Below are 18,411 nucleotides of genomic sequence, written 5' to 3' on the forward strand. Positions count from 1 at the left end.
TTTGTGGAGACTTTTATGAGGAATATACCCCCCCCCCCTCCAAGAAAGTGGCAATCATTGTATCAGGTTCCATAGCATTCCCCTATTTCATTTTTATCATATGATGCCCTCTTTTTTCTCAATTTAATTTGTGTTAACATTTCACGACTGAGTAGTTGACTCAAGACGAAAATTGAGAGGAAACAGTAAAATACAAAATATAATTATTACATTAACCGATGCCGCATAAGAAAGGTTATTACATAACTATAAGAGCACAAACAACAAAAAACCCATTTGCCACATTGTTTGAGATTGTCAGCCTCAATTATTAGTTATCTCGCAACTTGAAAGCATTTGCACTTCGTGTGCATTTGCATTCAATTAGATATAATCTAAACGGTCTTCGTCTAGGCATGTTCTGTGACGTTTTACCAATGCAGTATCAGCATCATTAAAGTGATGTTCTTTAAAAAAGATGTGAAAGAGTTTTATATAACAATATAGAAATGCATACACGATACATGATTACTTTCAGTGCATTGTCAACGAAAGAAGTTGCGGTAGAGTATAATATTACAACGAAATATCGCACTCACAATTACGTGCACTCACACCAAACGACTTTTGTACTTCTCAAAAAGAAAGTGATAGGGTCATATTAAAAAGCCTTTGACTTGATATACCTTTAAATACGTTTATTCAATTAATATAATACTTGTTATTAATCGAAATACTTACAAAGCATGCATGTATTGGTCGAACATCTAGAAATTAAAGAGAAATGAAAACGTGAAACGACCAGTGCAACTACGTAAATATATTTGACCCCAATGTTTGTCAAAGTTGTTATGTAACCTAGCTGTTTTTTGCGTATGCAGTATGCTGTCTTTTGGGAAATGATAAAAGTGCATGAGGATTATATATCATTTGTTTAATTGTAACAAGTGTCGTTAAATATCGTCTGAATTTAAAGGTATTACCAATGCGTTTGTGTCTAATAACAATACCTGTACACACTTTAAATGAGCGTAGTTATTTGGTACTTCTCTGCAAATAATTAAAAAGAGGAAAATACAAAATTCAGTTGGCTAACGATAAATTACTTAAATTTACGTGGGAGTATGTGGAAAGGAGCTCCTCATGTAATTAGTGCTTATTTTGGCTCTGGAAATCGATATAGAAACAAGAATCCATAATAGGGTTATTAAATAAAATAGGAATGGTAATACGTGCAAAATGATGCTAATGTAACAAAATGACTTAAAGGGGAAGTCCACCGGTTTTAATCAAAGTAAGAAAGTGAGAGAAACAAATTAGTTAAAATATAAGCAATATCAGCAGGAAATTTATTAATTTTTGAAGTTGTCATCAGTGAAACACGAATTGGCAACACTACGACGTATTTTGCGAGCTTCTCTCCAATTTTCTGTACACAGAAAATTTCATCAACTTTCATTTTCTTCTTCATTGCTCAAACTTTTATTGACCTGTTTCTATAGTTTTTTTTCTTCTATTAAAACCAACTTAATATCAAGGAGAATATTAAGGAGGGCTTCCTTTTTAACGGTGGGAAAAGCAAGCGCGACCAAACTATTTTTGTGTGTATTACAACATAATTCTGAAACTGCCTCTTATCAAGATGATGCTTTAAATCACATTCAATTAATATTTCTATTGCTGCATTGAAACAACGACATCACGTACATGTTTCCATACCGCACAGATTGTAAGGTCAATATAATTATGTTCGTGTTTTACATAGATATTTGTTTAAAACCACAATTAAAAGATTACATTTAAGTTTGTTCCCATCTGATCAATGTCATTGTTTTATTCCTATGGACTTTTCCTTTATTGTTTCGTGGTAGATACGTAAAGAATAAAGAGTTCATGACGCTGTTCCTCAATTTATTTAGTTGCAATATTTCCTTAATTTTTTTCCTCAATTTCTGTCATAAAGTCTCGTCAACGTATTTGTCTTTTCTTGGAATATCCAAGAAAACATTGTTCGATTGAATGATAAATTGAAAGAGACCTATTTTTCTCCCGTTTCTAATGGTTTGTATTCGGTCTGTGATTTTTTGCCTTCTCCTGGGAAAGCAAAAGACGGGAGCGCAAATTGCGTTTATCACTTAGCCTAGATGTCTTTGTCATTCTGTCGTTTGCATTTCATATCTTCCGTATTTTTCTTCTTCTCCCCTTCTGTCCCACAAATATTCTCCGGCCTGAAAATTTCTTTTGCTTCTGCGTCTGTCCTTCATTCCCATTCCTCTTTTCTTTCCAAAATTCTGTTTACTCTTTTAAAAACTGAAAGAAAGAACATTTGAAGTAGAAAATCTGTGGGACTACGATTTCTTGGTAAAAAGTGTTTGCTTACTTTATGCCTATCCCGTAATGCGTCGTGGTACAGAGCTGATAATCTTAAAGAGAAGGTCGAGTTCTGCAAAGATGAAAATTAGTTTGTGACCTGATACTATCATCTAGATCTATTAGGAATAAATCATTATCAAAATCATTCCATGACTCGGGGTAAAAATAATTATTCCACCATTGTGACCAAAAGTGTATATAGGTCAGATTTGAAGAATATCGTATAAGTAGATCATATTACCTGAACAAGTTGCTCTTCAAGTGCCCTCATATTCAAATAGGAAAATAAATAGCATAAAAGCTTGAACTAAACATTTATGCCAAGATGCATTCGTATGACAAGAATTCAAAAACAACTTTATCTTTAAACGATAAGATGAGGTCCATTAGTCCAAATATGACATCTTCCAGATATTACCAAATCGGGGTCAATGCTTTTTTTTATTCCTGTAAGACGTACTTAGAGGAATAAATGTATAATCGAAATGGCAGGATATGCGAAATGGGTAATTACTATACCATTTGATTGATATTTCCCCCGAAAAATGACAGCTACCATGTTATTTAGGTCGAACATAAGTCTCACTTTGATGACGAGCTTGCTCTCATTATTAAAGTCTGGTTAGTTTCTTTATACATCGTCCGTTCGGAGCCAGAAGAGGTTAAAGCTTAACTTGAGCTCGGGTATACTTTAAATGTCCATCGCATGTCGAGAGAACATGGCTATAATTCATTCTGGATTGTTTATCCTGAAGAAGATTGATTGCTTGAACTAGTAAAATAAAAACAACCTCTCAAAAACTTGCTGGAAATCATCTTCAATGAAAACCACGACTCTCATTTGCATATAGTGATCTGTGTTAAGCACATGGCGTCGCGGGCCTACTTACCTTGATTTCCTTATCTTTCTATGCTCACTACTTAGCCTCTATACCTTTTCTATTAAAATCGTTTGGCACCTGTCATTTATTTATGAACATTCTGTGTAAGCTGTGTTGGATTCCGTGAGAATTTATTTTCTTTCGTTACCAGAATTCAAGCTTATCTTTAACTGATATTATTTTATACAGAGTTAATGCCTTTCTGGCTACAAACAGACAACGTGTTAAAGTTAATCATTAACTCGTTGATTAAACGCTACCAGCAGACTTTATATTCATTTGTTTGCACTGCAGTTCTGTAAAGTAAACACTAATACAGTCTACGCGCGTTTACAGCTCGTTCAAAATCACTGAAAAAATCCCCTGTGCATCTTCCACGAACAAAATGGACGCTATATTGTACAGCATGATAGTAGTGACAATCAAAGAAATGTGATGTTTTGTGTTCTTCTCACTTGCAAGAAATATCAAGGTCTTCCTATGGCTGGCAATTCTGGATGAATTGTGTTATACATTGAGCAATGCGTGCTAACGTATAATGCGAATCATACTGACGCCATTTTGACATCGAGCAATGTGTACTTTGAAACAATATAAATTTGACCCTTGGAAGGAGTTGGAATGGACGTGTTTGAACTATTTTTCTCGACTAGACTCTCCATCAACTTCCATTAGTGGATACCAGATATTTGATTGGGGATAGATGGTGCCGTTTTTACGATTGAAATCAGTGAATTTCAACTCTCCTAGCGTGTAGAATTAAAGGACGGTGTTTCGGTGCAAGATATATTTCGATTAGTCCGTACGATGTCAGATAATTCTATGTGCCAATCAAATATCTTTTAAGATATCTTAAACTTAGTGTAGGCCTAAATGTCTCTCGGTCTTGGTGATGAAGATTATGCGAAACACAGTACCAGACTGCACACTTGAATCGTACACATACATGTTAAATTATATAGTATGTGAGCAGATCTAATCATACGCTGTAGACAATTTTTAGAACATAGGCTTATATTACATGCAGCTATATAATTATATGTATCATGTAGCACATTGGTGGTGAACGGTATGAAATGATAGTTACAACACTGACAAAGATGGATCAGAAGAAAGCATGGGTTATGGTCATTGTGCTGGCAGGATGCGTCCTAACCCTCCTGCTTCGAAAGAGTGCCAACGTGGTGGAGAACGGACCAATGCTTGTCCATCTTGACATGCCAGACGATCTTGCCAACATGTTTGGAGACACTCGGTTACTCGAAGACTCTGACGTGCAGAGCTTGCCAACACCAGAAGATAATGCAGCCGAGGATGATCCATTTAGATATACTGGCAAATCAAGCGTAGCGGATTTGATGTTGAAGAGTTTGCATGGATCATCGGTACTGACGGCCCTACAGAACTCTGATTCTGATGGGGACAACGGTACAGTCTATGACGAAAGTTCTATAGCTGATATTTGGAGAGAGGAAGATATGGACAATGGAACGTGGAAGATATTCGAGGAGGAGTACCAGAAAATTGATTGGAGGCAGAACAAGGATGGGTTCAACCGATGGAGGTGATAATCACGACGTGAATTATTATAATTATGTAGTTTATGAGAATATATTAATTCGTTTGTTGAGGTTACAAGACTCATTAACCCGTCCGTTATTGTTCAAAGGTCAAGCAAGACTGCTATAAACAGTTTTAGAATGTTATAGCCTCTGCATCTGATTCTTTTGTAGATCATTGTGATTTGAAAGAGGGGGCCTAATTTGGCCAATCAATCTTATACATGTAGCTTTTACATCGTTTCAACTTTACGCAACTTGTTTGACTAGCAAAATGTTGTGTGTACCTTTTACCACTTTCTAATTAACCTTTCTATAAGACCTAGTATCGGGGTTTGCTACATACCACTTTTGTCAATATACAAATATGCTGTATGAGATGGGTTAATCATTCACTTTACTTTCATGGAAACAGGGCGGAGCTGGTGACGTATGGTGTGGACTCACGCAATAGTTTCTTGGTTACTCATGATTCCGTAGAGGTCAAACGAGTTCTTCCGTTCTACATCAGTACTCAACATTCTTATACCGTCAGTGAATACTTCATGTCTCTTATTCCAGAGGTATGTTTGCTGCAGAGGACATATAACCATTTTTTAAAATTTAAGTTTATGTTAAGGATTGAAGGGAACAAGTAGAATCATCAAGAAGGTGAAAAGGGTCCACAACGAGGCTCAATAGCTATTTCAAAAGAAAAATTATCGTCTTTAAAAAAATCGAACTATGTATACATAATGCAGATGAAAAGTGATATCAGTACAGTTCATGTTTATTTGTCCAGATTCTCTTTTGTAAAATACAATTCTAAACAGTGTAATGGATATTATGATATCGAAGTGCATCTACAACAATAATTGATGTAAAATCTAGTCTTCACAATGATAAGATTTGAATCGTGTATTTTTGTTAATTTCTGAAATACTGTGAATGTAACTTTGAGTTTTATACTTTGCGATTTTTTGTGAAGAGTCTTCAGGTCATGAGCTTTTAGCGGTTCATATCCCTTAAAATATGTTCTATCATGGTAAAGATTTTCGCTAGATATTTGGTAGGCATATGTAATTAATCAATGCCCTCAATGGCACTGCAGACATCATTCATTATATTTATCAATAAAGATGAAAGTGAAAATTAATTGACAATTAAGGTACTTAAAGACAACAGCGACAGCGCCTGAATGTGTGCGCGTATGTGCGTGCCTGAGTGTGTGTTTATTTTCATGTAACATTTTAATTCGAAACACATATAACAAAAGATATGTCCACTTTGAATATCAAATGTTTGTAAATGTGATCTCTCTGACATATTTCTGCTCCTGTTTTTCTTATCCCAGTCATCCCCTTACAGCGGGAAGAGTTTAGGAAGGTGTGCAGTGATGGGGAACAGTGGTAACCTCAGGAATAGTGGATGCGGGAAAGAAATAGATGCAGCTGATTATGTATTCAGGTATGTTATTTTGTTCATAAATGAAAGAGAAGTCCACCCTGATATTAAGTAGGTTTTAATAGAAGCAGACAAATGAGAGGAACAGGTCAGTGAAATTTTGAGCAAATTCGGATTAAAAATAAGAAAGATATGAAGTTTGGAAGTTGTGATCAATCAAACACAAACTTGGCAACTCTGTGATGTATCTTGGGAGCTCCCTTCCCATTTGCTTTGTACTAAATAAAATATTTTTTTTCCCTCCATAAATTTGCAATCATACATTGCAAATGTGGTTCTTTTCAACCCATGTATGGACAAAATGTATTCCGTTATCAATAATGAAGAAAATGAATGTTTATAAAACCTTATGCAAATTAGGGTGGACTCCCCAATTAAAGATTGTGTCAGTCCTGTACATTAATGCTCCACAATGTTTTTTTAAAAGAGGCCACTGTATACATGTTGTCTTTTTAGAAATAAAGATATGGCCACTGAAATTTGATTGACAAAACATGGTCAGTAAAATTAATACAACCCACAACTTTATCTCCGTTTTTGTCAGGTTTGCAATTATCATTATTCTAATTTAAAGCGGATGGGAAATTTTGCATCACTGAAAACTGAATGTGCTACAACAAAAGGGATTAAGACATTTGTTTACTCATAATATTTCATTTTAAAATAAATGATTCATTTATGACTATCATTCCTCTCAATGATATTTACTATTTTTTAAGACATCTAGAGCAAAGCCTAATTATATTTCTAATAACCCCTTTCTCTCTCTCTCTCTCTCTCTCTCACTCTCTCTCTCTCTCTCTCTCTCCATCTCTCTCTCTCTTTCTCTCTCCCTCTCTCTCTCTCTCAGGTGCAACATCCCTCCTCTTCGTGATTTCGAGAATGACGTCGGGTTGAAGACGAATCTAACAACAATGAACCCAAGCATGCTTGACACTAAGTATGTTCATTTTCCCCTAAGTTACTACATGGTTCAATTACCTGATTTCATGGGCGGTACCAGATTATTGTGGGGGGGGGGGTATAGGTACCTGTTCTCAAAAGGTGCTGATACCAAGAGAGAAAAGAAAACACGAATGAGTTGGTCAAGATTTCAAGGGGGAGCAAGTCTCAAACTTTATGCAAAGCAAAAGAAAAAGGAAAGGAAACAAGCCTGCTCTTTTGTGGAGGGGGAGTGTTGACCTTTTATGTCCCTTTTACACTACACATGCTCAATTTTTGTTCTCTTTTGTTGAGAAAGGCATGGTAGATGGGTATTCAAAAGAAATAGTTTAACAAATCATTTCAAAATGATAAAACTGTGATTATTCTGTGAAAATAAGATAATCAATACGTAATTGTATTTGCTACTCCCTTTATCTTACAGGGAATACGGGACCATCGCCATTACCCGAGATATCGACTACCCGTACAACTTAGTCCTAGCGCCTTACAACGGTGTCATCCTACTTCCTTGCTTTAGCCATTTCTTCTACCTGCGCAAGTGCATTAAAGCCATCAAACAGTACTACCAGAAGAACGCGAACATGACATTCCTTCATCCTGAGAACTTCATGGCTATATGGGAATACTGGAAGGATCGGCAAATGACCAACCTACCTTCAACAGGTGTGTAATGTTGAGAACACCTTCATTAATGATCAAGATTTGGTCTTAATAACAAGGGTACCCATATCAATGTACTTCTCTTCCTGCGGGCAATACACTTATACTTACTCCCAACATTGCCAGATACCCATTTGATATACCTGGGAGTTGATTCACAAAGACTAATATCAACTTTAAGTTGGACTTAATTATGGCAGGTCGTTCATGCCTCTGTTACTTTGCTCTCACCATTATGATCTTTAGATAATTTTTATCTTTCAATAATGAATTATCAGAAAATGTAAATTCTGTAGATTTGTGACCATGATTTTGTACGTCCCTTGAGAGACCAATGTCAGTAAATGAGAGCAAACAGTGGCATGAACAGCCTGCCATAGTTAAACCCAACTTAACGTCGATCTTAGTCTTTGTGAAACATCCTGGGTCGAGAGGAATCAATATGGGTAAAACATCTTGTCCAAGGACGTAAGCACCAAACAGGGATCGAACCTAGGACCTCTCGTATGAGAGTCAAGAGTCTTGGGCAATATACGTGATGCTCCGATATTGTTCGTTACTTTCATAGAATCAGTTCCAACCGACGATCCAATCATTAAAAAGCTCTTTAATCGGGAAATAATGTGTACTGTTAATTAAGACTTGATAGTCCGTAGGGGGGGGGGGGCAAATTCTTTCCAGATCGGTTCCAGAAGGAGAGGCAAAATGTACTTGGCGTGTCGAAGATAATAACGGTGGAAATATAATGTTAATGATATGTGTACATTTAAAATAAAATTGCTTAGCTTTTCATGTTTCGCAAAAAATAACATGCCTGTGTTTGTGTGCTTGTTACTGTGAATTAAATAAAATGCTTTATATTTTGGATTCTTTATTGTGATTGGGAAAAAACGAATTTTAACACCTTGATTCCAATGCAGGATTTTACATCATAAACGTGGCGGTCACACTCTGCGACAGCGTCGATGTGTATGGATTCTGGCCTTTCGATAAGACTGCTTTGCGATCAGGTCAACCAGAGCATGTAATGTATCATTATTACGAGGAAGGAACATGGCGTCCCGTTCACGACATGACTGGAGAATTCAGACAGCTTTTTCAGCTGCATCGAGACGGAGTTCTGCGAATGCACCTAGGAAATTGCACCTCAAGATGACGAATAACATCAAATAAAATTGGACTTTGGTTTTCCTGATGTGAAGAGGCAGATCTGAAGACATTTACCACATATCGTGCCTTAGGTCTTTTATGCATGATTGCAAGAACGGATGTGACACAAAATGGTGTCACTTACTAATTGTCTGATTGTCGGAATTTCTTTCCCAGGCACCTTGACACCTACTGAATTATTGGCGGTTTTGTCACCATCACGACTCTTTGTGTATCATTTTAAGATCTTATGTTCTCTCGAAATCGGATGGTTTGTGTGTAAATATGTAATTAATCTTGAACTTTTTGTTTAAAGTGGGGTTCTAGTCTTCCATAATTATAATACCAACATGCTCAACTATATATAAAAGTATTACATGGACTTTGTTTTTGAACAAATAATGACTTTGACTGTATTCCGTAAAATTCAGATAAAGTCACCGACGAGTATTTTCCTATGTTTCTCTTTCAATGAACATCTCGTGTATACCATAATTGTATCAATTTTAGATCATTATGTTAAAACTTTGCTTTTTTTAAAGCGGGGTTCTAGCCTCCCAAATAATATCAACATGCTGAACTACAGTATAAAGGTGATACATGGACTTTGTTTTCGAACAAGTTATGAATTTGACTGTATTCCGTAAAATTCAGATAAAGTCACCGAAGAGTATTTTCAGATGTTTCTCTTTCAATAAAAATCTTGTGTATACGATAATTATATAAATTGCAGAGTACTATTTGAAACATTCGCTTGTTGGCATGTCAAAGCAATCTGAATCTGTGCAGTTTCAGGGTCTTACCCGGAGACCGACATCCTACGGGACCAACATTGACAGAATGATCACCAGATCGATACAAACAAAGACATCAGAAAATAAAGAAAGGAAGATAATTCTTAAAGGTCCACGAGACCGACAGCCAATAACACTGATAAAAAATGAAATAAGGGACGGTGGAAAGATGTCGATTTTGAGGGCTGTCGTTTTCGTGGGACTTTGGGCTAATGAGAGCTCAAAAGTAATTATGTCGGAAGGCGTACGAGACCGACATTGTCGATCTAGTGGGCTGATGGTCTATAGGCTGTAGCCGCGATTTTCATTTTCATTTTTGGGGTTCGATTTACAGAATGTATGATTAGTAAAATTCACATGTACAAGTATATCACACGATACGAACGGTAAACAAATTATTTCGATTAAATCAAGACTTTATTTGTTTTTACTTTGATGATACAATGTCAAGTGTATTTGTGCATAAAACCACTCGATTTGAAAACACAACTTTACCACCTCAAAAGCGGATGCATTGGTATATTTTACAGCTAGTAAAACATATTCTTGAATACTCAAGTCTCAAGTAAATTTGAAGTTATCCTTCGACATTCAACTGTGTAATCGTGATAATAACATTGTTGCAGAGGTTACAGTTGATATATTCCAGAGATTGCACACACATATTTATCATTGACACCTAATCACATTATCTTCCACTCCAATGGAAATACTCTTCTCATTCTTTTTATCTCCTTGTTTTGTGATACATTTCTGACACAATAACACCTATTTTCGTGTGATATTTTTCATTGGATTTAATTATATCTGCTGAAGCTCAACGGAAATATATTACAGGTGATTTCTTATTTACGGAACCAGCTTTGATTCGTTTGAAACTAAAATCTGGCATTTGTTTTAGGCAATCTTTAAGTGATAAACATTAAAACTCACAAGATATCATAGAGTAATAGAAAAGGAAAGAAAAACAAAGAACAAAAGAATTTGAATGTAACAAAAGTGATTCCTCAAATACGGCACAACCAATTTGCAATATGTTTCCACAAGGTCTTAAAGGGATAGGCAATTTGTGTGTTTATACAGAGCTAACAGCCCGAAAGACATCATAAAGATATAGAATGAAGTAAATTTCTTCGTGATTATGATGATAATTAATTCCCTCTGGCCTGTTTTTATCATTCCCGATACAATGGCAGATAAATGGTTTAAAGGTGAAAGGGGCCAATTTCTAATACAAAATAAAAAAAACATAGATTCTACTGAATCTATTCGGGAATTTTAATCTATTAGGTCATCAATCATTGAGATTCATGCCGGGATTCATGTAAGATTTAGTGTAAACCAACTTGATAGATATATGAAAAAGATAGGATGTGTCCCACGTGTAATTTTCCTAGGGATTCAATGCTTCATTCCAATCGATATCTTGTTAAAAACGTAAAAACTGTTAACCATTCGAAGAATTTAATATCTTTATACAGAGTCGACTTTGCTTGGGGGCTGAAATAATAAATACATATTGCAACTATATAAAAACGAAAGCAAAAGAATTTAATCATGTTTATGTCATGAAGATAATTGAGAAACAAGGATCTAATGCATTATTAATGCAGATAATGCATACACTGTATTCGTGATCCACATTTTATAAATCCCCTTGGATCAATTAGTGATAGATACCATGGTAACCGTATCATACCTAACATCAGTCGGACGAAATCGACTCAGATGTTTACATTAGCATTTCACCTCATGCCTAGTAATCTGAATCATACTCGTATAAAACTCTGGAACTGAATAATGCAATTTACAAGTATCAACGCAAAGTTTTAAAATATATCATTATTTATGTTATGGGTAATAGATATTGACAGAGAAATATGTTTATTTTCTCTTGCCAAATTCGTACCGTCTAAATTGTACAAAACGATCTGGTTTTCGTCTCTGTATATCCTGCAAGTTTACTTGATTCATATATACATCCTCGTTTTACATCCTTAAACATGTAAGAGTTAAGACTCACAATCATGCGCGAGATTAATGCAAGTTTGTTGCAGAAGAACAGTATTACGAATTCAAGATATAACAAAGTAAGGCAGTTTCCTTCGTAGTTAAACCTGTATATGCAAGTATTAATACGTGAAACGGTTTAGGTAAAATAATTTGCATATTGCAACAAAAAAATCATTGTGAGTTTTGTGTTTGCAGTTTCATTGTTATTTCATCAAAAAAACACGATCGAACAGACTTCAAAATGTCAACCTCAGGCAATTTCAGTAGCCTTGTGCATCATGTTTTGAAATGGGCGAATATTACAATGACTTTATTATTAATGTAATACGAACATGATATAAACTACAATAGGGTATTGAAATTGCTCCTGAGTTGACCTTTCGAAAGTCTTTGAAAGATCGTGTTAAAGTCATCAGCTTAATGAAGCTTGAATTCAGATTCTTTGAAACGGGAATTAAATTCAAAGGAATACCAAAAACTTGGCATGACTGGCAAACACGAGCCTTTTAAGAACAAAGGTGGTCTCCTGACATATTCACTTATTTCCCTGCGTTAGTGACCGTGCATAATTATTAAAACAAAGGAATGCATCCCACTTCTCACCACTTAGTTCATACCACTTAAAAACTGAAGAATTGGAACCACGTAATTGGCAAGATCAGTGGCTGTACGTGAGCGATTTTTTTTATAAGACTACTTATCCCATCATCCTCTTTATCACTATTCCTAGTATTCAGTATAAAGGAGGCCCTCTTTTCCTGGGCAATGAACCATATTTCTAGAACACAATATTCATCAAAGGGGCTTTCCCTCATATTTTGTGATTCCAGTTGACCCTACAGAAAATTGATTTCATTTTTCAAAGGAACTTAGACCTAAACACTTTGATTAATTGGCAGTCGCCATCTTAAATGTACACCCACGTCCAAGTAAAGTAAATTTCGTGTTTGCGGAAAACTGTGTCTTTTCAAGTAAAATGTAGACCTGACCACTTTCATTCATCTGGAGACGGATGACATCAATGTGAACATTCTACCTATGTAATATAGATTGGTTAACTACATGGTCATGTTGGTGGAAAAGTGCATAATCTTAAAAGATAATGCATGTAGACCTTATCACTTTGATTAACCCAAAGACGTCATTTTCAGTGTATGCATCCTTTCCAACTGAAGCAATACAACATAGGAAAGCTACCTACAGGATCATGTTCCTCGTCTTGGTGGGGATGAGGGGGTGGGGGAGGGGGTGTAGGTGGCATTACTATAACATTCTGAATGGGATGCCGCACGAAATGTGCTGATTAGAGTTTAAGAGACCCTCACATTTGCTAAAGATGTTTACCAAAAGACAAACTAATGTCTTAGATTTTCACATTCGACGAGGGTATAATTGACTTCCTCGCTTTCTTAAAATTTACCGGCAAGGGTAATTTCTTTAATAAAATCAAAAGAGAAACAGTAGACACGTGCCTAAGATTTTGAAATAATTTGCCCAAAAGGTTTGTTTATTAATTTTATCTGTTATGGATTAGCGGAGGGCGGGTGACATTAAACCCGCTACCAATACATCTGCCTTAATCAAGAATTAATTGGTTTTATCACCACGGCACCGTGATAAATAAAGTGCACATAGAGGTTTAGTGAAATTTAATACACGAAGATAAATAAGTGCAGCACATTGACCATGTTTACTGCATGACAATATGCAATAACAAGTTGACTAGACGAAGCCATTACTTACATGGCAATAAATACCCGGTATTTATTGTCCTGGTGCATCTTTTTACATCAATAGAATAACAAGATTAGATGAGTTTATATGAAATATGATTCTGGTATTCATGAACATAAAAAGGGTAAGCGAATCATGTAAATTACTAGCATGGATCATAAACGGTGAGACCGAATTTGAAATTAGATTTCCATTGAACAGAACTGGAAAAACATACGTGCAATTCTTTCTGGTATTCCTGAATGATTGATAGACACTCATCAATCATTATGGTATGAATAAACATACGTTATCCTCTGTACACCTCCTAATCTCATAGAATTCTGAGTTTCCGATTAAAATAAGTGTTCGATTGAACAATGATAATAACAATAATAATGATAATAATAACGATAATTATAATAATGATAATGTTCTGAGTTTATATAAACCTTAATAAATCACAACTTAAATAACACAGAATATATTATTACCCCTGTCATCGGATTTAGAATTGACCGCATACAATTTATGAACATTATCCACTCACTGGGGAGTATACCCGCCAGCCGCCATTTTACAGAAGCTCACAATGACTTTCTCATCCTGCCGGGTATACATATTTAACACTGGGGAAGAGTGTGGCTAATTCAATTCAATTGAAATCAATTCATTTATATCTAAATTCCAACATCAATTAAAACAAAGTGTAAAATACAGTCGATGGGCAATAAAAACATTATAAAACTATGACATTTCAATCAAACGATTAAGCAGATAAAAAACAAAATGAGTATAGCATTAAATGAGAAACAAGGTGAAGAAAGGGGAAAAGTAGACAGTACAATACATAATGCAGTATTGACAGACAACATAAAAAACATAAGTGGATAATTGGAAAATGGGGAGCACAATGAAAGCCAGGTCTGTGGCTTGTTACGATGTGCACATCTAGTTGTGGATTGATGTCTTGTCAATGGACGTTATTGCCGGGCTCGAATATTCGAACCCTTAATTTATGGATTGAGAGTCAAGTGAATAGACCTCTACACCGCGGCACCTCCACATTGTGTTCATGTTTTTTTTAGTGCAATATTTCATCACTGGATAATGGATATGCAAATATCATCTCAAGGATCCCCCTATCGTCAAGCTCCCCGCTCCCCCGACAGCACAAGAATTTGAGGTAACACTCGTCTAGAGAATAAGTCATGTACATCGCTCTCTACATTGGAGTAAACACATTAAAAATGACAGCCTGCAACCAACAATTCACTTCGATACAAGAAAAATACAACAAAACAAAACATGAATATGGCAAAGAACCAATAATCACTTGTTGTTATTAATTCACTACGTGCACGGAATTTCTTACACTGTGGTAAGGAAATATACATAATTATACCAAGACATTCAAATGTGGGATTACATAGTCTTGAATACAAAATCCCAATTTGTAATTCTTTAAAGGCGGCTGTCGAAATTGATCCGTACATTTTCTTGGGTTGTACTTGCAATGTACTTTGTCGTACCAGAGTGGCCAGTGACTGGAACAGACGGTCTATCCCTGCAAAAGACTTGTTTGAAAGCATGGCGATATCGTTGGCTCATCGTAGCGTAGATAATCGGGTTGATGACGGAATTGATATACGCCAGCGCGCGTGCCGAATAGCTCAAACCAACGAAGATGTCCGAATGAAATAACAAACGCTTTTGAATTCCCGACAACATTTCGATGAAAGAAAGAATTTCAAATGGAGCCAGGCACAGAAAGAAGATGATTCCATTTATGATCAACATCCTGGTAATTTGGTCGCGCATGCGCGAATCGATTTCGGAAATTCGTTCTGAGTGGTTCTTGAGGCGACTCACTGATTGGTTCAATCCCCGAACGATCAATATATACATTGCTCCGTTGATCGCAAGAGTGAGAAAAAATGGTATCGTCTGCATTCCTTCTCCGTATACCTTTAACCATGGATAGATACCCGTGCAAAGGCCCCATGAGTCCGGGTAATGTAAATAATGTGCTTCCTTGGGCCATATGATACAAATGTTAAAGAACTTGTTATTTGTCGTTATCAGAGCTGACGCAAGACACACTGATACAATCCAAGCAACACAAGCTAATACTCCTGCTTTACTTTTGGTGACAAAGTATCGATTCTGTGGCTTACATACTGCGCAGTATCGTTCTATAGATACCAAACTTACAAAACATAATGACACGAAATAAGTGGTGTCAGTAATGAGGTATATCCACACACATCCGCCATTTTGAAGCGGTGTATCGTCTCCATGTATCGGCGATTTCCCATATCGGTACACTTTCTCTCCTACACATGTGGTTAAAAAAACGACATCTGCGATGGCGAGATTGATCAAATAGCAGTTCGTCAACGTGTGCATCCGAGGAACGCGCGAGACAACAAAAATGAAAGTAAGGTTGGCGACGACACCGAAACACACGATCAGCGGGAGGAACACAATCGAATAAAACCTTTCCCCGGCGCTGTACCCGAAGCCTTGCGCGTCCCGTAGTGATGTAATGTTATCCGTCTGGACACACCTTGAGAAATTCGTCTCCATTTTGACGCCCAAAAGTGATCATGCACATTCAAAAAATTGATGACAAACTCAGGATATCATTAAAAAACTCTCGATTTGACGATTAACTCTTAGAATCTCGATACTTTACCTTCTACTAATAAAAGTATTTTCACATTCAAGATCGCTGTTAAGGTCTTTCTGCCCTTTAAATATAACACTGATCTTCAATGCTGTGCAAAATATCTTACTCCAATAACGTTATTTCGATCAAATTGCTGAATTTCGTTGACAGCGCTAACTTGGCACAGTTTTAAATGTCTGCTGTTTTGTTTCCTTCGGAAGCACCACAAATAATGTCACTCCTGGCAACCATTCAATGATATGCGATACGCTACGCAGAAAATGATATTTTGCTCTCTTAGCAATTTTCCCGGTTGCAGTTCACATTCCTCAGTCGTGTACCATTAAACACCAAAATGGCCAAACATCAAACTTGCTACAACTCGCTAAAGGTTATCATGTACGCAAGCCAAATTGATTTTGTACTTACGGTGAAACCGCAAATCAAGCAAAATCACCTCGCATTCATGATGTATTGATACCTTTTTAAAAATTCGTTCTTGTCTTCTTGAAATAGTTGTTACAATTACTCCATCATCTTTTTCGATACAGTTGTATAATCCATTAGATTACATTAAGATGCTTTAGTCGTAGCAAGTTCCACTATGAAAGCAACTGTAATGCTAGTAAGGATTTCTGTTATCGAACTTCTATGCTTGCCTGTAGTTTTGTCTTAATTAATTTTGTCTGTTAGTTTCAGTAGCGTTCCACACACGTTAATTTCTTTATGGTTAATTCACAATAATACCCATTCCTTGCTGCCTCGATCATTGAATAGTTTACGATGACCGAGTTTTCTCCTCAGATTGTAAGAGCTTTAGGACTCCTCGTGCTTTCGAAGTGTGATTGGAAAACTAATAAGAGACAGAATAAGAGATGTCGTCAAGAGGTATTGGCAGACAAAGTGTTTTTGATCAACAACCTGATTCAGCTGGTACTCGTTTTCCCCGCTCATTAAGATGTCTCTTGTCTTTTTTTTTAAAGAACACTTCATATTAATGAGCGACTCGTCGTGATGAAGTTAAGAGATGCTCTTGAGTTTCGCACCTTGGGTATACTACTTCACAAACAAAAAACGTTTATTTCCGCACGATTCACAATTCTTCGCTTATTTGGTTGAAAAGATCACAAGAGATTCTTGCAAATTAGATCACAACAGTTGTGTCAATGAACGTTTTCCAACGCGAGGTCACAACTGCAAGATGCAAGGCAAACCTGGCACCATGGGAATAATTCATTAATGTCTAGTTACCCACGTAATGTTTACCCAGCTACCTAGATCCTCAGTTATTGTGTTCCATTATTGCTAAGCATTTCGGTGACTTGCAAATGAGTTTCCGTACTCTAAGTGGCTCGACGCGACGATTTTAATTTACGCGGTATGTGTTTGTTTGCACTCATCAGGACCGAGATGGAGAGTCTCCAGAGCTAAAGCAACTTAACCCATTGCTTACTGGAACCGGGTGGCCCCTGTATTAAACCTACGGCAATGAATAAATTCAGTAGTCAACGGGTTAATGAATGTTATCAGAACAAGAATCATCAGAGGAGAAAGCGAGTAGAATAATCGTTTATAGAAAAACGTAAGTGTCTTCAGAATATGCTAAATCTCTTCTCATTTGCTTGACATTTGTTAGAGATCTGAAACAAGTTTAGATTTTTGTTTGAAGTCACCGGCATCTGACCATTAAGTCTTGATTTCCATTCAGTAATTTCATTCTCAACATATTGCATGACTTGCACGTATGCAGTTTGAGGATGCACTTCTGCAAAAGATCGTGATTCCAAAATTATATATTGTGTTGTTAATTACTCACAGGAAAGCAAGTCGTATTTTCACAACGGGTAAGAGAGTGATAATGCAGTTTGTAAGGATTCGTCTGGTAATTAAAATATTTCCATACGTTCTCATCACATATAATTTCATTATACCAATGGTTATAGCCATTGTTGCTCATAGTCGTATGGATTCGGTCAGATTACTTGCTCTGTACCAAATAATGAAGGACAAGTATATCAATGCTAAGCTGTGCTAAGATAATATCCGGTACGCCTGACTCGCACGAAGTCTTCCGAACATCTCTGAATATAATTTACGATGATCATTTTTTGATGAACTTCTTTGACGCGTCATCTATGACTTCATGACGTAAGCAGGGGCTGAACCGTTATGACCTGATGAAGTCATACATTACCTTACGAATCAGTGGATGCTGGATCCAAAATAGTTAG

At 36.3% G+C, this 18,411-nt stretch overlaps 1 protein-coding gene across 1 annotated transcript; it reads left to right on the forward strand.

Moving 5' to 3' along the window:
* Positions 1 to 4,711: 4,711 nt before the first annotated feature.
* sia8 (ST8 alpha-N-acetyl-neuraminide alpha-2,8-sialyltransferase 8) lies at positions 4,712 to 8,996 on the forward strand. The gene is given in 6 exon segments (NM_001126309.1): positions 4,712 to 4,797; positions 5,208 to 5,355; positions 6,126 to 6,238; positions 7,086 to 7,175; positions 7,602 to 7,843; positions 8,761 to 8,996. Coding segments are annotated over 6 exon segments (915 nt in total).
* The last annotated feature ends 9,415 nt before the right edge of the window (positions 8,997 to 18,411 follow it).

This window comes from Strongylocentrotus purpuratus, unplaced genomic scaffold (assembly GCF_000002235.5).
Source record: "Strongylocentrotus purpuratus isolate Spur 01 unplaced genomic scaffold, Spur_5.0 spur5_scaffold_11, whole genome shotgun sequence".
NCBI lineage: Eukaryota > Metazoa > Echinodermata > Echinoidea > Camarodonta > Strongylocentrotidae > Strongylocentrotus > Strongylocentrotus purpuratus.